The sequence below is a fragment of the Saccoglossus kowalevskii genome, chromosome 18 (genome assembly GCF_978046115.1).
Source record: "Saccoglossus kowalevskii chromosome 18, keSacKowa6.1, whole genome shotgun sequence".
Lineage (NCBI taxonomy): Eukaryota > Metazoa > Hemichordata > Enteropneusta > Harrimaniidae > Saccoglossus > Saccoglossus kowalevskii.
The window spans coordinates 7,875,340-7,897,346 of NC_140658.1; the positions used below are offsets into that span (position 1 = coordinate 7,875,340).

At 37.5% G+C, this 22,007-nt stretch overlaps 1 protein-coding gene across 4 annotated transcripts in view; it reads left to right on the forward strand.

Moving 5' to 3' along the window:
* The window catches only part of LOC100371240 (GREB1-like protein), a 119,877-nt gene extending 106,931 nt beyond the window's left edge, over nucleotides 1–12,946 (forward strand). For 3 of the 4 annotated variants that reach the window (XM_085493138.1, XM_085493139.1, XM_085493141.1), the window contains exons 22-30: nucleotides 1,126–1,387; nucleotides 1,526–1,644; nucleotides 3,115–3,282; nucleotides 4,332–4,536; nucleotides 5,168–5,336; nucleotides 5,729–5,935; nucleotides 7,042–7,391; nucleotides 9,111–9,242; nucleotides 9,777–12,946. In XM_085493138.1, coding sequence (XP_085349264.1) covers nucleotides 1,126–1,387; nucleotides 1,526–1,644; nucleotides 3,115–3,282; nucleotides 4,332–4,536; nucleotides 5,168–5,336; nucleotides 5,729–5,935; nucleotides 7,042–7,391; nucleotides 9,111–9,242; nucleotides 9,777–9,946 — 1,782 coding nt within the window. In that variant the 3' untranslated portion in view covers nucleotides 9,947–12,946. The remainder of the gene's footprint in view (nucleotides 1–1,125; nucleotides 1,388–1,525; nucleotides 1,645–3,114; nucleotides 3,283–4,331; nucleotides 4,537–5,167; nucleotides 5,337–5,728; nucleotides 5,936–7,041; nucleotides 7,392–9,110; nucleotides 9,243–9,776) is intronic. The other variant, XM_085493140.1, reaches the window with a different exon arrangement.
* Nucleotides 12,947–22,007: the final 9,061 nt, after the last annotated feature.

Here is a 22,007-nt window from a genome sequence, read left to right on the forward strand (position 1 = left end):
GGTACTACATGTGGACCTCTCTCAGATTTGTTCATTTTGTAATGATATCTTCAATTCTCTAATTTTGGTGAATATTTTTTTCATTTTTGGTGAAATGTTATATTTTCAACTTCTTGTTAAAAACCGCAAGTCCAATTGCTTTGATATTACATATATACCGGGTACTCAGATTTGTTCATTTTGTAATGATATCTTCTATTCTCTAATTTTGGTGAATATTTTTGTCATTTTTTTGTAAAAAGTGATATTTTCGACTTCTTGTTAAAAACCACAATCATTTATGGAAAAAAATGATATTTTTGAATTCTTGTTGAAAACAGCAAGTCCCATTGCTTTGATACTATACATATTGTTCATTTTCTAATGATATCTTCTGTTCTTTAATTGAAATGTGCATTGCTAACAGCAGAGCTACATGTATCTCAGCCGAGAGGCTGCTTGTTTTTCAAATCAATGTAAATACATTGTCAAATCAACTGTTTTACACTTTTAGATTCTTTAAGTGTCATCATTTTGTCTTTGTCAATTTTTTAATGCAACATTTTACACAAATTTATGTATTTTTCAAAAATTTTCTTCTCAATTTTGAACTAAATATCTCATTGGCTGTTTGTATAGCAGGCCTTGATCAAAATAATTGGAAATATATATAGGGAACATTGTGCAGATTATGGTTATTAATCAACGGTGACAAAAGTTGATTCAAAAATTTATTTAAAACTGGTATTTATCGAATTGAAGATTCATATAAACCCACTATACATGTACTATCAGTTCCTGTAACGTGGAGTCTGAATCTGAAATATAAAACTGTACAACGCTAGCATACACATGTATTGAGAGGAATGCCGCTACTCTTTGTGACAAGTACAACTGGTTCTTTTACGTGCATCAAAGGATATCATCAGTAAACACGGCCCCATCCGCAATGGTGGTATTCTCTCAAATACGAAGGCTGCGTGCCTGGCAAGTGGGCAGAATGTACTCTTTTTGTCTTTGCTGTGCTGAGTGTGCAGCAGACCATAAGAGTCAAACCTACAATCTTTCCTGATGATAGATGGACCTGCTAACCATTGTGCTATACATCATGTTAGAGTTTCCTAAACATTGTATTTATTCTCTCAGGTTGGCAAGACAGGTGCTTTCCTCCATTTTGCCAGAGTGCTATCCCGTATGCTAATAAGGTTACAGGAAGTGGAAGTGTATGATGAGGAAGAGGTTAATGTTATTCCTGCACTACCAAGTATTATGCAACCATCGCCATCAAGCCCAATGGCAAAGTGGCCAGACTTTGAACTTGTCTCACAGATTGCTTTTGATTCCGCTATACATCAAAGAAAACTTTCACATTGTAGTCCTATAAGTGGGTCCTCCATGGAGCCGCTAAGTAAGTCGGTTTTAATTTCCCAAAAATATTGAGCCATTTTCGCTTTTTCATCATGCAATCTAGCCATGGATATTGCTGTCCTTTGCCTGTGAGGGCGCCAAACTGATACATGTATGACAATATATGTTCACATTTCAGATGTTACTGGACCAGTTGAGAGGCCGACAACCTCCATGATGATGTCACAGTTCAGTGCGCACAATGCCTTCCATCACTGTGAACAGTGTCAACATTATAAAGACATTCCCATTCCAGAGGTAAGTTGACCAATACTGGTAAAAACAGCGTTCGTAACTGTACTTTGGGCTAGTTGTTAAGACTCTTCTGCAAAAGATTTACCACTACATGTGCAACATATATAAATTTGGTTGTTCAGGATGTCTCATAGTTGAGCTTATGCTGTTTTCTCGACTTCAGCTATTTTCACTGGCGCTTTGACCGGCATTCCACAACAGTTTGCACAGAGCCCATAGAAACGCATGGTACAGTGGTGCGCTTCTTAGGAATGTACAATGTTCTGTTATGTATCTCCGCCCTTAAGAGTATCATCAACTATTCATCTACTGTGGGAGATTATATATTATTAAACAGAATCAAAAAATCTTGCTGCATGTGATGTACATGTATTGTATGTGATTTCACAGAGTTCAAATCATTTCAGCTAATCATGCTGGTCATCAGTTTCTGATTTGCAAGGATCACATAAGCTTTGCCGGCTGAAAGCCTACACTGAATACAAAAATCAATTGAAAAAAAGTCATCATGTTATTTTTGTGTAGCATAACATCTCTTGTTGTGTAACATAACATCCTTATGTAGCATAGAATCCTTGTTGTGTAGCCTAGCATTTTTCTTGTGTAGCATATCATCCTTGTTGTGTAGCATAGTGTTCGTGTTGTGTAGCATAGCATTTTTGTTGTGTAGCATAGCATCCTTGTTGTGTAGCATAGCATTATTGTTGTGTAACATATCCTTGTTGTGTAGCATATCATTCTTGTTGTGTAGCATAGCATCCTTGTTGTGTAGCATATAATTATTGTTGTGTAGCATAGCATCCTTGTTGTGTAGCATAGCATTATTGTTGTGTAACATATCATCCTTGTTGTGTAGCATATAATTCTTGTTGTGTAGCATAGCATCCTTGTTGTGTAGCATATAATTATTGTTGTGTAGCATAGCATCCTTGTTGTGTAGCATAGCATTATTGTTGTGTAACATATCATCCTTGTTGTGTAGCATATAATTATTGTTGTGTAGCATAGCATCCTTGTTGTGTAGCATAGCATTATTGTTGTGTAGCATAGCATCCTTGTGTAGCATATAATTCTTGTTGTGTAGCATATTGCCCTTTTGTGCAGCATGTAGCATAGTGTTCTTATTGTGTAGTACATTTGTATAGTGTCCTTGTTGTGTTGCATACTGTCCGTCAGCATTCTGAAATGACCTATGATTTATTACATCTAGCAGGGACCAGGCAATGTGTTTATATGCTATTCTTGCATCAGCCAGCATCTGCAGATTTTACCCAAGGTCCTTAAAAGTTGCTTTGTTTTGTTTAGTGAAGGAATCTTGGTCAGTGTTTTTGGCTTGTCAATTGAATCTGACATGCACACCCCTGGGAAATGTCTACCTATTTTTGGTCATCAAACCAAGTAGGATTCTAATGCATAACCTACCACTCACTACTCTACTGGTTAATGAATTCAAATAATGTTGTTGTTTATCAGGCTCAACTTGCTCGCACTCATCGGTTTACATTTACTTCAACTATGTATGGTGAGGACCTGGAGATGCAGTTTGTGATTCCACCACAACAAGAAAAACATTTTGTTTTTAATCACTCAACCGGTCAGCTAGAAAGTATGGTACTGCCGACTGTTAGCGAAAAGGTAAATGTAAGTTCTGAAAATACATTGATGTATCTTTTCTTGTGTGTTTAGTTAATCTAATAATTCTCTCCAAACTAAAACATGTCACAATGTTACCGGTCTGATTACCCAGCAGACAGAGATTTTGTTATAGTGTTTGTCATTATTACGTGATTAAATACGATGGATTGCTAAATACGAGTTGTGTTAATATATCATCCTTTATGAGTAGCATAGCATCCTTGTTGTGTAGCATAGCATCCTTGTTGTGTAGCATAGTGCTCTTGTTGTATAGCATAGTGCTCTTGTGTAGCATAGTGCCCTTGTGTAGCATAGCATCCTTGTTGTGTAGCATAGCATCCTTGTTGTATAGCATAGTGCTCTTGTTGTACATTGTATAGCATAGTGGTCTTGTTGTGTAGCATATTGCTCTTGTTGTGTAGCATAGTGCTCTTGTGTAGCATAGCATTCTTGTTGTGTAGCTTAGCATCCTTGTTGTATAGCATAGTGCTCTTGTTGTACAATGTGTAGCATAGTGCTCTTGTTGTGTAGCATAGTGCCATTATTGTGTAGCATATGGCCCTTTTGTATAGCATATAGCTTTTTTGTGTAGCATAGCAGGTAATGCCTGCTGAAAGCTTCCACAGATATACCAAAAGCAATTGAAAATTGAGTTATCATTCCCTTTTTGTGTAGCATAGTGTTCTTGTTATGTAGCATAGCATCCTTGTTGTGTGGCATAGTGCCCTTTTGTGTAGAATACTATAAAATACTTTATCTTCGCTTGGAATTAAATTTCGCTATTTCCGCTGAAGGATTGATTTGGTGAAAATAAAATCCAGCGAATATACCTTTTTCCTATATTTCACATTCAACTCGTCAGAAATCAGTGAAAATTAATTCCATACAAAACACCCATAAAACACTTTTAAGCCAAAATTAATTCCAGCTAAAATAGAGTATTTTACAGTTTGGCTCTTTTGTTCAGCAGTCATTTATATGGCATATTGTTCTTGTTGTGTTGCATACTGTCCTTCAGCATTCTGAAATTACCTATGATCTATTACATCTAACAGGGACCAAATGCTGTTAAGACACCAATCTTCACTCCATCCAGTGGTCGTCATGAGCACGGTCTAATTAATCTATTCCACGCAATGGGAGGCGCCAAGCATCTACATATCCTAGTTGTAAAACAAAGTGAAATGGCACTATACAAGAAACAATGGCCGAATCATATACTTCTGATTCTGCCACTGGTCGCCAATGATTGTGGAATTGGTATGTATCAGCTTATTGTCAGAATAAGGACTTTCTCAAGGATTTGGATTTAGCAAAACTAGGTTCCTGCTAAGGGGTTAGACTTGAAAAAAAACAATTACGAGGCCTATTAAGCACAGAGTTTTTACCATGCTTAACCAAGAAATGATATGATATGAAAAATACATCACTATCGATACAGTACCACAACAGTGCTGTGGATTTTGCAATTGTAAATACATGATAATCACAATCTGGTCACTTCAAACTCGAGTACCGATCAACTGACCTTAACCAAGATTTCCCTGAAGTTATATCAATTTAGTGAATGAATCTTTGGTAAACATGTATGGCACACTTGCCCAGGGTGGGTGATCTCTTTTTGGTATTCAACTATGGAAGGAATTTGAAATCTCTATTATCCATATTCATTTTGAACATTCTTCATATATATTCCAAAATTAGTTCGGAAAAGGTTTGATCAAGGATTGGTGATTGCTGCTTCTCGCCATTCACGATTGCTTACTCTTATAATTGCTTGGTTGGAATTAGAGGGTAGTGAATAATCCTTGTACCCGTCATTTTAATTTCATCTCTGATCAAGCATCAGGCTGAAAATACAACATTTACATTGTGTACTTGTCATTGTTAGGGGCTGCAAGGTTTTTCATCAAGGAGTTAGCCTATCACAATCTGGAATTGGAACGTAATCGACAGCAAGAGCTTGGAATTCGACGTCAGGACGTCTGGCCGTTTATATTGATGTTGGATGACTCGTGCGTGATGTGGCATTGCCATGACGAAAATAAAGCGGAAGATGGGTAAGTTTAAGAGGAAATCACACAAAGAAAAAATACTTGGTAATGTTCTATTTTGGGTCTGGCTTTGTGAAAAATTACATCATCATTATACATTTTGTCATAGACTAATAGTTTAAAGCATGGGAGTCGTCAACTGCGCATGCGTCAGATGGTCATAGCGTGTAATTGTTTACAAACAAGTATCTACCCATGAGCCTTTTAGTCTTTAGTATGTGTTGTTACCATTGTTTGGGACTCCATTCCCGCGTGTGCACAGGTGACAACCCTCTCGCTTTAAACCTTACACCATTCACAGAAATCAGTTATCGAAGTTATGTTATTATCACTGTGCATTTCATCTCCTCCAAACCCCTTCTTCCTTACTTGACAGACTAATTTATTTTACATTGCAGCAAAGACACACTGGTGACTCTTAAACATGTACTCGAGCATATTGAATCCACTCCTAAGTTATCACGATTTGCGGTGTTTGGAACTCGCCAATGGACAAGTAAGAGTACACTCAATGTTATGGAGCAGAGCTTTTCTAGGTGTCATGTACATACCATGTTCTTTGTCAATGTGGACCTCACACAGAATGTACAATTTGATCAGAACCGGTAAGTAAACCTTAGTTAATATCTGTAGATTTATCAGGCACCTTTGAAGGCATGTTTATGCATTTGAAGAGCGGCGGTCGTGGTGCCGCGTCCTGTTCGATATGGGACTCATAGCGACGTATACAACGCATGTAAAATACATTGTTTATTTACATGAAATTCGAACACGCGTTGCGCGGCGACTACCGCTTTAAATTGTCATAAAGGTTGTATTTGATTTCTTTGGAAAATTGCACTTCACTGTATGGGTTGCAATTAATACATAATTAATTATACGTAACCCAGGCATTTTAGAAACTGAAAACAGGACAAATTTTGTTTGAGCTGAGGATGTTTTGACAATTTGGGTTTGGATATACAGGTGAATATCATTTGGATGAGGTGTTGTGGATGAGATGGTTATTCATCAAGAAGTGGATGATCTATTCAACTTGATATACAATTTATTTTTTGGAAGCGGGGTATTGAGTTACTATTCTATGTTATTTCTAGTTTATCTGCTGTTATTGTCATCTTGGATGTCATTGACAGATAACATGTTTAAAATACTTATTTTTCCAATTACGTGGCTACTACTGCAATCACTTTTTCTGGATGCATTCCTTTTCATCAAGGTTTTCAGAAAATATTAGATTTGGTGGATAAAGTTTTTTAGACGCACAACATGCTAGTTTATTTTTACTGCGTCAGAAGAGTGTGTGTCCTTCAGCATACTACTAGTTAGCACTTATAGTACATTGTGCCCAGACCACTTGTTGCATCATATCAGCTGGGGGCTCTTGGAAACTGCTGGGTCTTTTCTTATACTCGCTGTGTGTTTTCATCACAAAGACTGGTTTCTGTTGTCCATATACAACCTTGTAAGAGCTTTGGTAATCCAGATCTGTAACGCACCTATAAATCAGACCCACTAAAAAGTGATTCTATAACTACACAACCAAACACAGCTGACGATTTGAACAACATTGACGTCGCCCATATCCAAAATGTATGTTGTTTTCATGCACAGAAAGTCTTTGCCACTAGACGGAATTACAGGAGTGTATTGTGTTCTTTGCCAGTTAATCTGATTTATTAAATTTTCATTCATTTTGTTTATTATTTAGGTACTTCTGTGATGATGTTGATTTCAATCTTAGAATCAACAGCAGTGGGTTTGTAATCTGTCGCTTTAATCGATTCTCCTTCATGAAGAAACACATCAACATTGGTGGACAGAAAGATTTTGTCATTCGACCAAAAGTTGGCACCAACACCGATCCTGTATCACCACAGCATTTTGTATGTGCCCCAGACAGCGAGGACATGACGCCTTTGCTGTGTACACCACAGTTTCTGCTGGAGAAGTACCTGTCATGTGTCAGTGCTGAGAGACTATTTCCACTGGCTGCAGGACAGCCCAAGCACCCACTGCTTCTTGTTGACTATTATCTGGACTTAGGTCCATCTATCACAGGTAAAGTTATGCACGATTTTATAACCTACATCTTCATTGGCTGCAATATACTGTTAGTAGTAATGAAAGCCAATGAAAGCAAGGCTACAAATTAGTCATAATATATATATTTGATCATAAAATTGCCATACTGTTGGATGATAAGAACATTCAATGAATAATCTATAGGATTCAATTAACTTTCAAAATGTTAGATGATGCTGAAGTTGGCCTCTGATTCAAATTTTTGAGTCAAATTCAGTTTGACAAGTTTGTGTCATGATTTAACTATTGTATCCTTAATAGTCCCTGCTCGGACAAACTTTGAAACAGGGACTTTTAATTTGGTCCGTCCATCAGTCCGAACCCTGTGGACCACATCTGTTCATTCTTTACATGGATTTAGTACTTTATTTTTTGGACATGTGCGTGTGTAGTGATTTACTGGTTTAATCAAAGACAAATGAATGGCAGGGACTTTTAATTTGGTCCGTCCATCAGTCCGAACCCTGTGGACCACATCTGTTCATTCTTTACATGGATTTAGTACTTTATTTTTTGGACATGTGCGTGTGTAGTGATTTACTGGTTTAATCAAAGACAAATGAATGGCAGCCATTTGTTTGTTGCTGAAAATGTGGTATCTTGTGCATGCTTGTCAGTTTTTGTTCAAATTTAGTACATTATACATGTTTAATAGGATACTTCTATGATGATTTGTTTCATGACAAATCAAAGATGGCCAACTGGCAGCCATCTTGTTATTTAGAAATGTTGTATCATGGACATGGTTTTTCATTTTCATTTATATTTGGCACATACATCTTACATATTGGAATACATGTCCATATCAGTTTGTTTCATATTCAGATCAAAGATGGCCGACTGGTGGCCTTCTTGTTTTTTGACTATACTACTATATCTCCAAAGCTTATCAGTCATTTTCATTCATATTTGGCACATACATCATACATATTGGAATACATGTCCATGTCAGCTTGTTTCTTAATCAGGACAAAGATGGACTTCTGGCAGCCATCTCACTTTTTGACCATACTACTATTTCTCCAAGGCTGGACAAATGAAATTAAGTTTGGATACAAAAATGCAGGAATAGCATATCCTGTTTAATTTCTGACCATAAATTTTGATTTAAGACTAAATATGAATCTACTCTTTGTATAATACAACTAGCAAAAAGATAATGGAAATCTTTAATTAAATAATTGAATAAAAGCCTGGGGGTACCCCTACTTTTGTCTTGAAAACAATGACTTTGTTATTTCTCTTTAGCTACGAGATCTTGCCTGGCAGCCACTTTGAATTGAAAATTTGTCAAAATACATAAAAGCTCCATGTTTTTTTTCTTCCAAAAAGTATAACTAATAACTGAAATTTTATGAAACGCCTCTGTCAAATGTGTACATGTATGTGTTTGTCACATTCATTTCTAAATGGAATCACTGTGTTGAGATTGTGCCTGATTGACTACCCAACTCCAATCAGACCAATCAAAGAGCAGCTTATTTGGTGACTGCTTTTTCAAATCATCTGCCTTGTACATGTATATATGCTTTGACTCAACTGAACAGATGAGAATTGTGTTGCAGTGGATTGTTTTATATTCTTTGGGCACTATGGTGTTGAGATGGTTTAGTATATGTGCAGCTGACATAGGTAATAAAAGATGGAGGCATTCAATAAGTTTCTCATATGCCCATATGATTTTCTTGATTACAGTCCATTGTGTGAGTTCTCGTCCTCATTCAGTAAATGCCGATGGTGGTAGTTTGACATTCAGTGGTCTTCTATTGTACATGGTGGACTCGTTCGTGAGAGCAGACTTCTTGAAGCAATTCAAATTCATGACAGGTTAGTAAAGAAGGTGATTTATGTTATGTGTCTGCATCTACTACTGTATAAACCACACTGTGTTGTACACTGTGGTGTTGATGTAGTCAATACTTTGTTTATGTCATACAGCCAAACATGTTTATTACAGTTTCAACTGATCAATCAAACATTGCACAATTTTCTTTTGACGAACCCCCCTTCCAAACACCTAGAACAGATGGATTATGACCAAAGTAAATCTAAAATTGTTATGTCATGTAGCCAAACATATTTATCACTGTAGCAGTTTCAAGTAATCAAACAATGCTCAATTTTCTTTTCACTAACCCCCTTCCAAACACCTAGAACATATGGATTATGACCAAAGTAAATCTTAAATGATAATAAAATAACTGAAAATTGAGCAATTTACTACATAATAAAAGTTCCTAAAAGTTCCACTTTTGAACTTCTTATAATATACAGTTATATATATAAAGTTTAGACTTGACTTATTACCTCATTGTAATACAGTGATTGAAATATAATAACGCATTAATCGTCTCTCTCCAGGTGCTAAGCTATGCCTTATTAGTCCTGATCGTAACAGTCTTCGACGACAGGTGGTACGTTTGGATCTTGAAGATCAGTGGCGTTTTCGTCTTCGTGATGAGTTTCAAACCGCCAACAGTAATGAAGACAAACCATTGTTTTTGCTGACTGGCACACATGTTCCTGTATGAGACTGATTGATGGATGGCAGGACAGAAAGACAGACAGACAGGTTCTTCTGAAAGTTCAGCCTTTTCTGCTTGACTCCCTTTCTTGTAGTGAGTAAGGATGTTGACTAGATATTCAGTGATTCCAGTCTTTTTGATTGCATTATTTCCTTATTGCTAGCCTCAAAGGAGGTGCTGTTCATTAATTCTTGCGTCCTGATGGCACTGTTTCTTTATTGTTAGCTTCTAAAAGGTACTGTTCCATTAATTCTACCCTCCTCATTGCACTGTTCCCTTGTTACTGGTCTCTAGAAGTGCTGTTTTTATATTGACTAATTGAAGAGGGCACAATTCAGTAGTTCCAATTTCAAGGGAGGCACTGTTTCATTCATGCCAGCCATTGGAAGGAAGGTGCTTTATTACCAGCAGCTAGTAATATTCACAGACTACATCTTATTGCATTGTTTTCTTTCTGCCAAACTACTTGCCCACCTATTCAGATACTACTGATAAAACGCCAGTGTCACGTATACAGTGCATTTTTTTGTTATGAAAATCATATTCCATGAGGTTTTTGACACTTTTCAGCTGGTCCTGGTTGAACACAAACACCTGCAAACCTTAAACCAAAGTGAAATCCGGAGTGAACGAATCTTACCCAGTCAATTTGGCCTTTTCATCACCCATGGTGATACAAGTCAATAACTCCTTTTTGATATCCTCCCCCAGTGATTATAACTTTGGATTATGCAACTGATTTTGTACCTTGCACTACAAGTTAGCATACTGTGAATGAATTTATTTAGCTGTAATTAATTTTACTCACAATTTATTTGTCATACTGTAAACAGCCTATTTTTACTACCAGGAATTTTAGCAATTTAATTTTGTCGTTAGAACAAAATTTTGTGAAAGTCATTGACTTGAAAACAAATTGCTTCTTGCCAAAATCCAGACAGTTTACAGTATAGTTGCCTGTAGGTATATGTAAACAATTTGTTTTTATTTGTACTGGTCAGTGAAAATAAATTCCAAGTGAAAATAAGCATTATATGGTATTATTGCATGCATACATTTGATTCAATTTAGGGGAATGTTTCTGGTAGGTTTATCATTGTAGGTCATTGTCTGTTACTAGATAACTATTTTCTTTCGTCAACTGTTGAGGCTGACTTCTGATCCGGTTGGGGTGGGAGTGGGGGTGATTTGTAAATTTACATATTCATGCTGCATTTTTTCTGCACTTTTATAAAGTTATCACATAAGTGGCTGTGACATTTATTTCCCTTTTAAAGGGATAAGGCTCAGTATAACTCAAACACATATGGGACATTGACAATCTGCATAAAATCCATCATAATTTGCTTTGGAAATTCTAAATTGTCTACAAGTTTCAATTTTCACTTCATTTGGGATACTTTCTTTAATTTAAAATTAAATAACCTGTTCTATGCACACACAGTGTGAATTTGGATAGACTCTGGATTTTAAAATTTTGTATTTTTTAGGTTTTTTCACTTTATTGAGCTGTATATTGTGTACAATAAACAGTTCTTTCTTAGGGAAATTTAGAATTGTATATTCTTCAAAAGAATAAGGTCAGTTGCTGCATTATTTTTTTTAATAGTGAAAGTTGATTTTTTTGCATATTAATTACAGTAAATTAATTATGCTAATTACTCTTCAATGTCAGATAGAGGGCACTGTTCACAAAGATAGAGGGCACTGTTTACAAGTCATTATTTTCAAGAAAATTATTCTCCACAGTTGTTTTATTTATAACTGATGTAACATGCAGGTTGATTATGATATTCTTTGTTCAGCCCAGAACAAAGCAAATGTCCAAATAATCACAGAATCTGGTGGTTCAAAACTGTCACCAGTAAAAGGGCATGTACCATAATTATTAAGTGTATTTTTAATTCAGGTTTACTATTTAAAGGAGAGGTCACAAATTCTTAACAATTACTTTCACAGCAATACTGTAGAATACTTTATTTTCACTTGGAATTAATTTTCGTTTTTTTCACTGAAGGAAAGATTCAGTGAAAATAAAATCCAGAGAATATATTTCCTATAGTTTACATTCAACTCTTCAAAAATCGGTGAAAATAAATTCCCTACAAAACACCCAAAAAGTCCTTTCAGTGAAAATTAATTCCAGCTAAAATAAAGTATTTAACAATATATTGCATCTTTTTGCCAAGGCACAGCGTTGGAGGAACCTTCTGTAAATCGATTCAACTTTAAAACTATGGTAGATAAATATTTTTGTCTCGCTTAAAAAAAAAGAACATACCAACAACTTTAGGTTTCTGTTAGTAATGTGGCTGTTCAAATAGACAACACAATAAACCCCACCCACCTACATGACTTGGTGTACTTTTGGCAAACGATATCTAAAAAAAACATATATTTTTTTTTATTCCAATATGCTTTTTTGGATGAATGATGTAGTTTTGTATTTTGCCCTAATATGTAGATATTGTCCCAAAAGATATCGTTATTGCCACTTAGATGAACGTTTTAATGATTGTAGCAGTCAAACTGCACGATTTTCTGTAGAATTATTAAATTAACAAATGATGTTTTTCACAATATTTCTTTAAGATAAATTGTGATCAACCTTTATGTGACGTGAGCAAACTTAAGACAATATATTCATCAATATAAAATAATACAGTTATTAGATTCATGCATACACATAAACATATAATCAAGGTTGTGTTCTGATTGGATAAAATTCCAATGTCCCATGTGGTAGTCATTGCATACATTTGAATATATAATTAAGGTTATGTACTAGTTGGATGAAATAACAATGTCCCAGGTGATAGTCATTTCTATGCATTTGTGTGGGACTTTAGCGAACTATTTACAGTGATGTAACCCTAAGAAGAGTACAAGCTTTTGTTTTTACTTTCAACAGTTTATATTGATATTTGTAATAGGTGTAACTGGGTGTAGAAAAATTATGGAGAATTTTTTGCTTTTTGGATTATTAATAAAATATTGCTCTTTGTATTCTTCTGTCTCCAGTTCCTTTTTTTTGACATTATTTCTTACTCATAAACAAAACAAAAAAAAAGTCTAGTTCCTTTGTTTGTCCATGTTGGACGGCTAAATCATGGACTTGTTTTGGTTCCATCCATGTGTGAGCCCGTTCATCTGTCATTTCCAGTCATAATATAAAGTATTTATTTTGTGCTTGAACCCATTACAATGGTATATTCTATAGAACTGAAGTTACACTACACTACAATTTACAGCACCAGTAGAGGATGTTCAATTTTGATGAATATCTAGGTTTAATGGGAAGTTAATTCCAGAGAAGCAGCATGGAAACCAGCATATGTAATTTGTCTGTATTCTGAGGACGGCTGTTGGACGGCTAAATCATGGACTTGTATTTGTTCGATGACCCACAGGCGATCCCGTAGGGGACCGACCTGACTACCAGGCATTTGATGCCCTTGCTCATTTCCTTATAAGTGAAAAAGGTGGGTTCAACAATGTCTGATCCTGCAGGCTCGGGTGCTCCCTTGGAGCCCCTTCTTCGAAATGACTTTTTGAACTGCGCCATAGGGGTGATGCGGGAGGTCAATGATATTAATCAACGACCTGAACCGACCTGCTTTGATGGGGAGATGAAGGATGCAGTCTCAGAACTTCGAGAAGCCACTGACCAGATGGTACAGGTGGAATCAGTGAGCCAGTTGGCTGCTGCCAAAGGCAAGCGGATAGGATCACAAGCAGAGAAAACAACCGAAGTCAGCACCCACTGCTCAGAAGCAGCCAGGAAACGGGGGAGAGAAGAGTGCCCCCCCCCCCGAAGAAAGGACCAGGTGGTGCATCGTCCCCTTCCACGAGTGGTCACCCCAAAGTCGCAGGGAAACGAGTTTGGCGCTTCAGTCTGCGATAAAGGAATGGGCAAGTGTTCAGCTGGGGACAGGGTCTGAACTTTTCGACCCTTATGAACCATGAGGGGACTCGTCTTGGCGGAGGAGTCCCCCCTCTTCCCAATGTTGAACCACAGAACCCGTGGCCACATATCCCTGTTGCACACAGATTGCGCTGGTGTATTCTGGTTGGTACACATCAACCCATACCTAGACGACTGGTTGCTACACAACCAAAACTAGGGGTTGTTGGCCGAGCAGGTAAGGCTAACACAGGATATACTGCAATTATTCCTTCTAGTAAATCTAAAGAAGTCCCATCCACACGGACACGTCAGTTGGTGTTTCTGGGCATGGAGTTAGGCACAGAGGCAAGCTCGTTGCCTATCAATAAGCAGTCTAACTGAACATCTGGTCATCATTCCCTCTGTCTTTCCGAGAACTGATGCGCATCATTGGGATGATGTCAGTTCGCAGTGTAGTTCCCCAAGCTGCACTGTGCAGTCGCCCAGTGCAACACACTTTGTTGCAGCACTGATCTCGGCTGCAGGAACTGGAGAGGAAAGTTACTCTCTCGGAATAAGTGAGGAATGCCTTGCCCTGGTTGATAGCAATTGCCAACCCTCAGGCAGGGGATCCTCTTGGACCCACCCGCCACGGCAATGACTGACAACAGGATGTCTCTCTCACAAGTTGGGGAGTGCACCTAATAGACGAACAAGTCCAAGGAATATGGCCCCTGCATTGGATTCAGGGTTGCCATATTAATTGGCTCAAACTGAAAACAGTATACTTAGCACTGATATACTTGGACCACAGAGTCTTGCTCTGCATGGACAACACAGCGGTGGTCAAAAGGAGGGGGGAACAGATCCACATCGCTGTCAGCTCTGGCTGAGCAAAATTTTCATTGATGCCTGCAATGCAATGTAGAGCTAACTGCACACCACCTTCCAGGGTGGCGGAACAGTCATGGGGGACACCTTATCCCAATGGGTAGCCCCCAGACTGTTTTGGCTGTGTACTGGTCCCAAGATAGACCAGTTCGCCACACCCTGGAATGCCAAGTTCCCGACATGTGTGACACTCCTGCTGTCTCTTGAATCATGGGCCATGGACACATTATCGATCTCGTGGACCCACATGAATGCATACGCCTTTCCTCCTTTCCATCTGATTCTCTGGGTACTGGAGAAACTTCAACAGGTGTACGCCTGTATCTTGATGCTGGTGGCACCTAATTGGCCAACCAAGGCCTGGTTTCCACTATTGTTGGAAATATTAGTTGAAACACCGGTAGTGCTTCCGGACATTCTGGATCTGCTGTTCCAACCGGACAGCAAACTGCCAATGAGCCCAGCAGTGTACCACTTACATGCATAGAGGCTCTCAGTAGAAGGAAGGAATGTTTATCTGAGAGGACTGCCAACGTCCTGGCAGGGGTGAATATGGGTTTCACCAATGCAGCCTATGACTCAAAGTCACACACACGCAAAGATGCCAAGGTCACTTCATTACCTAAGAAACGCACAATCCATTGAGGAAGGTCTTTTTAGTGTAGGTCCTGTCGTCATGTTGACACAGTCCGAACAACCACAAGGACCCCTGTGCATAGGCAATAGAGCAGTCTCGGCTATAGATTTGTGTGGTAAAGTTTCTCTCGTCAGCACTCCTTGGACATCCCAGGTTTTGCTTTCGACCTATGCCCTCATGCAGAACAGTTTCAGACTCTTCTTTTTGGAATGCTATGGGTCCCCCAGAATGCTATGCTTTTACTATGGGGACGACACTGGTAAGGTAAGACCTCTTTTTTTCACAGGCCATAGCTGGGTGGTAGTCATAAGTATTTTATCCTTTCGAGTATTTATTTTGTGTTTTGCTCAGAAACCCACCAGCTCTCGGCGTCTGAATCTATGGAGGGTAATTGAGCGTAATGAGTTTCGGTAGAGGGTTTTCAACCTGCCTATTCACATAGTTCAGACCTACCATAGACTCTGGGTACCTCCCAACCACCCCTCTTCCCATAGCCATTGGCTTTACAGGGGAGTGAAAATAAGGCAAGATGGCGCTGACCTCTTTGCCTTGGTCACATGTTACGTAACGTGGAAGAAAATCTATGAGGTCATGGTTCCTCATGAGAGAATGGTAAGGTAAAGCTGATTGTCATTTGTATTCTGATGCAACTAAGTTATACATAGTAAACAGAATGAGTCAACTAGTGTTTTCAATTAAAATAAGTTGATGTCTTCTGGACAACGTTTTATAAAACATTTGTGAGCTGCATCATTCTACTGAGTAACAAGTGATAGGCAGTAGTGTCAAATGCAGCTGATACTTCGAGGAGAATGAGTAATACATAGTGAACATCTGTTCAGCAACAAGCATTTCCAAGATTTGAAATGAAACGTGAGTTTAATCACAGCTTTAACACTAGCTGGATAGTTTATATTTCTTGTGATTGGCATGCGTTTGTCAACTACAGGTGGATATGATGAAGAACTGCTTTCAATATGCAACCTGATATGACCTGTTAAAGTGTTATATTCAGTTTTGAATGGTGCAGATGAGTTCATATGTGACTGAAATGTTTTCTTTAAATACATAGATTGTCAGGACTATTTATTCACCTTCAAAGATGCTTGTGGATGCTAACAGACAAATACTACGCTAAGATGTCAAGGTCACTTCAGCACAACTACTATGGGCAGTTTCCTTGCCATAGTCTTGCACTATTCGGATGTAGTTAGGTGTTGTCATTAGTTAATTACTATCACTTATAAGCTCTGGTGTTGAGCAGAGCTTCTCATATGCGTGATTGTCTGTTGGTGTCTGCTGTCGCCCTGTGTAATTTGTTGTCGTCTTTGTCAACTTGTTACTTTTTCGATTTCTTCTTGAAAACTACAATTCTTATTGCTTTGATACTTGGTGTATATGTACCTTAGGCAGACATCCATTGGATTTGTTCATTTCGTGATGATATATATCTTCAAATCTCTAATTTTAATGAATTTTTTGTCATTTTCAACTTCTTGTTAAAAACCAATTGCTCCAAAGTCCGATTGCTTTAATATTATTGACTCCCGTGTGCGAAGCACAAAAGGGAGTCTTTGCAGTTACCCTGTCTGTATGTCTGTATGTCCGTATGTATGTATGTATGTATGTATGTATGTATGTATGTCACTTTTTTTGTTCCACCGTTATCTCAAGAACCACTAATCAGATTTTGGTGAAACTTGGTGCATAGATGCTCTGGGATAATGCGCAGAGTTGATTAGGTTTTGGTAAAGATCTATGAATATTAATTACCTAATTTGCATGATATTTAGCTGATTTTTAGCTGTTCCATGACTGTTCCACTGATATTTGAAGAACCACTCATTGGATTTTGATGAAACTTGGCACATGGATGCTCTGAACTAATGCGCAGATTTGATTTGTTTTTGGTAAAAATCTATGAATATTAAATACCTAATTTGCATGATAATTAACTGATTTTAAGCTGTTCCATGACTGTTCCACTGATATTTGAAGAACCACTCATTGGATTTTGATGAAACTTGGCCCATGGATGCTCTGATCTAATGCGCAGATTTCATTAGTTTTGGGTAAAAATCTGTTTTATATTAATTACCTAATTTGCATAATGATTAATCAATTTTCGGCTTTTCCACTGATATCTCAAGTACTAATCATAACATTTCAATAAAATTTGGTACATAGATGTCATATGAGACTGCACAGATAGTTTTTAGGGTAATATCAGTACATATTAATTACCTAATTTGCATAATTAATTAATTTTCAGCTATTGATATTTCAAGTAGTAATGAACACATTTCAATGAAACATGGTACATAGTTACTTGAGGACTGTGCAGAGACCTAATTAGTTTTTGGTGAAATATTTGTGCATATTAATCACCTTATTAGCATAATTAGTTAATTTTCAGCTTTTCACCTGATATCTCAAGTACTAATCATCACATTTCAATGAGACTTGCGACATAGATCTTCTAGGACTATGCAGAGACTTGATTAATTTTAGGATAAATTATTGTGCATATTAACTACTAATTTGCTTAATTAGTTAATTTGTCCTAAGAACCACTCATTGAATTTTAATGAAACTTTTAAAGAGTGCTCATCACATTTCAATGAACCTACATGTGTAGGACTATACACCATATTAGTTTTGGTAAATATTTATGCTTCTTAATCACCTAATTAACATAATTAATTAATACTGATATCTCAAGTATTGATCATCACATTTGAATAAAACTTGGTACATAAATGCTCTAGGACAATAGACAGCCTGATTAATTTTGGGTTAAAATCTGTTCATATTAATTCTCTTAATTAGCACAATAATTAATAATTTTTTGGTTCTAATCACATTTCAATGAAACTTGGTCCATAGATATTACATTACGCAGATCTTATTACTTTTACATTGCGCAGACCTTATTAGTTTTACACTTAAATGTGTTCATATTAGTTATCTTATTTGCATAATTAGTTTTCTGCATTTCCATCAATATCTCAAGTTCAAGTAATTTTGAATTAATTTTGAATGTGTCTCCAATACTCTCAGCACACGGGAGTTCTTTCTAAGCTTTCTTTGATTTATATATGGGTACTACTGGCGGACCTCCCACAGAATTGTTCATTTTAATTAATTCTCTAAATTTGATGAATATTTTTGACATTTTGGTAAAAAGTGATATTTTTGATTATTTGTTGAAAACATTCCGATGGTTTTGATATTACTATCTCAGCTGAGAGGCTGCTTGTTGAATGTTTAGATTCGCTACTTTTTTTTCATTGATTTAACTTGATTGATTTAGCTGCACTTTTGAATTTATTCATTGCTTTTTTTCTGTGCTTGTTTGTTGTAATTATTTTGAGAGGTATTAAAGCCAGGAACAACTTGTCTTGTCTACCCCATTCTAGCAGTGAAAGAACCCCCTGTCCAGTGTGAGTTTGTGGGTGCCCCTCTCAATAGCAATAAGCATGCCTTACACAGTGACATTTCGGTGTCAGAAGTGGGATTGTGATTCGGATTGGGATTCTGATTTGGATTCGGTTTAGGATTCGGATTCGGTTTTTTATTCACTATCGACTTTGATTTTTATGTCAATAATTCTCTGACTAAATTGACTAATTTGTAACTGATTAAGGTCTAGAGAACACGGTGTTGTCAGACAAGTTGGCACTGCTAGGTAAACATTAAATTTCTTCATTTAATACTACTGGATCTTGAATTACATTTTCTCAGCATGGATCTTGTTAATGAACGTAAAGAGTTAGGTAGAGGATTGGTGTATGAGGAGGAAGAGATGACTCAATTTATGAGGGCAGAGCATGAGAAAAGAGAGCATGAGAGGAGAGAAAAAGAGCGTGGGAATAGGGATGAGAGAGCAGCCAAACGTGAGGTTGAATGTGAGGCTGAAAGGTTGAAACGTGAGGAAACTGACAGAGAACGTGAGGCAATAGAGAGAGAACGATAAAGTAAAGAGAAAGAAAAAATAATACAGCATGAACTTGAAGTGTTGAGCTTGCATGCAAAATCTAATGGTCAAAATGGAGGCACAGAACAATTGGCTCAGTCCATTGTTAGTTCTAAGAGTCCAAAGCTACCATTGTTTGATGAGACTAGGGACGAGATGGACGAATTTATTTTAAGGTTCGAGCACTTTGCTGCAACTCGGATATGGCCGTGTGACAGTTGGGTTATGAATCTTAGTGCATTATTGACAGTCAAAGCTTTGTATGTGTTTTCTGCATTGTCTACTGCAGAGTCCATCGATTACAATGTTGTATAGACAGATTTGTTGAAGTGTTAGTATATGAGTGAAGAAGGTTATAGAACGAGATTTCGAACTAGTAGGACAGAAGTTGAAGAGAGCATTTCACAATTTGCAGCTAGATCAAGTAGTTATTTTGACTGATGGGTAGAGCTGTCTGAAGCTGATAAGAGTTTTGAAGGATCTAAGGACTTTGTGATGAGAGATCATTTGATGAGTCTTTTTGGTAATGAGTTGTCCATTTTCACAAGTGAAAGGTCACCCAAGTCAGTTAAAGAAATGACTGACTTAGCTGATAAGTTTAGAGATGCATGTTGACAGACGGGTGCTAAAAATCTGAAATAGCTTTTTAAGGTGGTCGTCAGAAAAGTCTGGAGCACAGGTCAGAAAGTTAAAGCACAGAGTTGATTTGGCCAGTCTGAGCCAAAGTCGGGCTGTTATATATGTGGTGATCCAAATCACTCTTCTGTCAATTGTTCTAAGTGTTATACAAGTTCCTAGCCAGCTGCAATGCAATGTTGACATTTAACAAGAATAGTAAGGATTCAAAGGAAATCAGTGCTACATGTTTAGATCATGAAATTACAGATGCAAATAGGCATCCATGTTTGCAGGAACGAGATTGAGTTGGGTCGTAATGTGGCCATGAGCTGCCAATTATTAGTGTTGCCAGTCTTGCACCAGCTAATAGCACGGTGAGTGGTATGCCCATTGTTCAAGGCTTTATTGGTTGTCTTTTGTGATAGTGGGTGTAGTTCAGCTGTAGTACTTAGAGAGTTGGTAGAGTATAGTCAATTGACTGGGGGATAGTTGTACCTGTGTGATGATGGAAGGTACATGTAAAAAGAGACACTCTACTATGTTGGTGAAATCATTTTAACTGTTTTTGATTATGCTTCACGGTACCCTGAAACTGTAGCATTAAAGAAAATTACCTCCGAGGTGGTTGCTGATGCTTTAGTCAGTATATATAATAGGATTGATGTACCCAAAGAAGTTTTAACTGATTTAAAGTGCCTGTGCAATGCCCACCCTCACGTTTCCCATTTTAGATCTGTGTCCCACTGAAATGGGCAGTTATTGATTTTTTTGCTGAAAATGATTACTCGTATCCAAGTAAATTTGGGATATTTCTCGTGTTGTAGCCACGCCCACCTATCCTGAAACGGTCGACTGTTTCCGGATTTCCGACTCTCGCCGAAAGTGCGCCACCAAATGACAAAAATGTGAGAGGAAGTCATACCCCCGAGCCGTCATTCAGTATAGTTTTAAACGATACACATTTTTCGGTCAGCGTTTTTTAATTTTTTTTGGTCTATTTTATTTTTTTTTGGGAGAGAGTTTTTAGTTGTTGTGTTGTGTTGAGGGCAGTTGCAGTGAAACGTATAGTCATAGTGTATGTATTCACACGTTTCTAATCGATCCGAAGGTGCGACATCAGTGGACGAAAGCCACTTAACGTAAACCTGGCGCAACACTTTTGAAAGAAATAGATTCCGGACCAGCCCATAATCACAGAGGCGGATTTTAGAAGAGAGAGAGAGACGTCCGGCAAGTGTTTCAAATGAGTTGACTTTTTTTGCGATCGTGATTATGGTTTTATCGTTTAGTCCCTGTTAGGTAAAAGGTAGCAATAATTTTGACAGTGACACGAAAACGAAGCGTCGGACAAACAGGAAATTACACAGCCCTTACACACTTCTAATTGTTTTCATTTTCGAAGGCTAAAAGTTTCTGAATTGTTTGGTGATTGGTGTTGAATGTCGAATTCACACCTCTGTTCTTTTTTTACCACCATGCTTGCAGCTTGATCTGCGCACAGTCACTCTAGTAGAGTTTATCTGTATGTGTTTCGATCTCGATTAATTTTGTTATTCAATTAAACGCCGCTTTTAACGCACTTGCCCTCGTCGTGACCCGAAGCGTTCACCTATTTCAACAAAAAGTCAATTTATTTCCTCGCGGCTGTCATTTATTTAGTAACTGTGATTTGTCGTTTTTTTAATTATTTTATAGTGATCACTATAGTCTAATGTTTAGAATGTCAGAATATGTTCTCTGTTATTTTAATTTTGAAAGTTTTACTCAGACGATCGATGAAATAAAACAGTGTAGTGATGTGCCTAGTAACCTGCTAAATAACTAGATAATTCCGACGTCAAATTCTATTTTGTTCAGCGACAGTGTACAAACGTGCGCCGGTGTCCGTGACGATCACGGTGACCAGCTACACCAGAACGGACATATTTCGCATCTAACTCAACCCTATGCAACAAAAATTGATACTATGTGTTCATTATGGTCCATTCTTCCTCGACGAACAAGTACATAAGTGACAATTTAGTCAAAGACGAGAAAACTGCACAAGAAATTTGCCTTA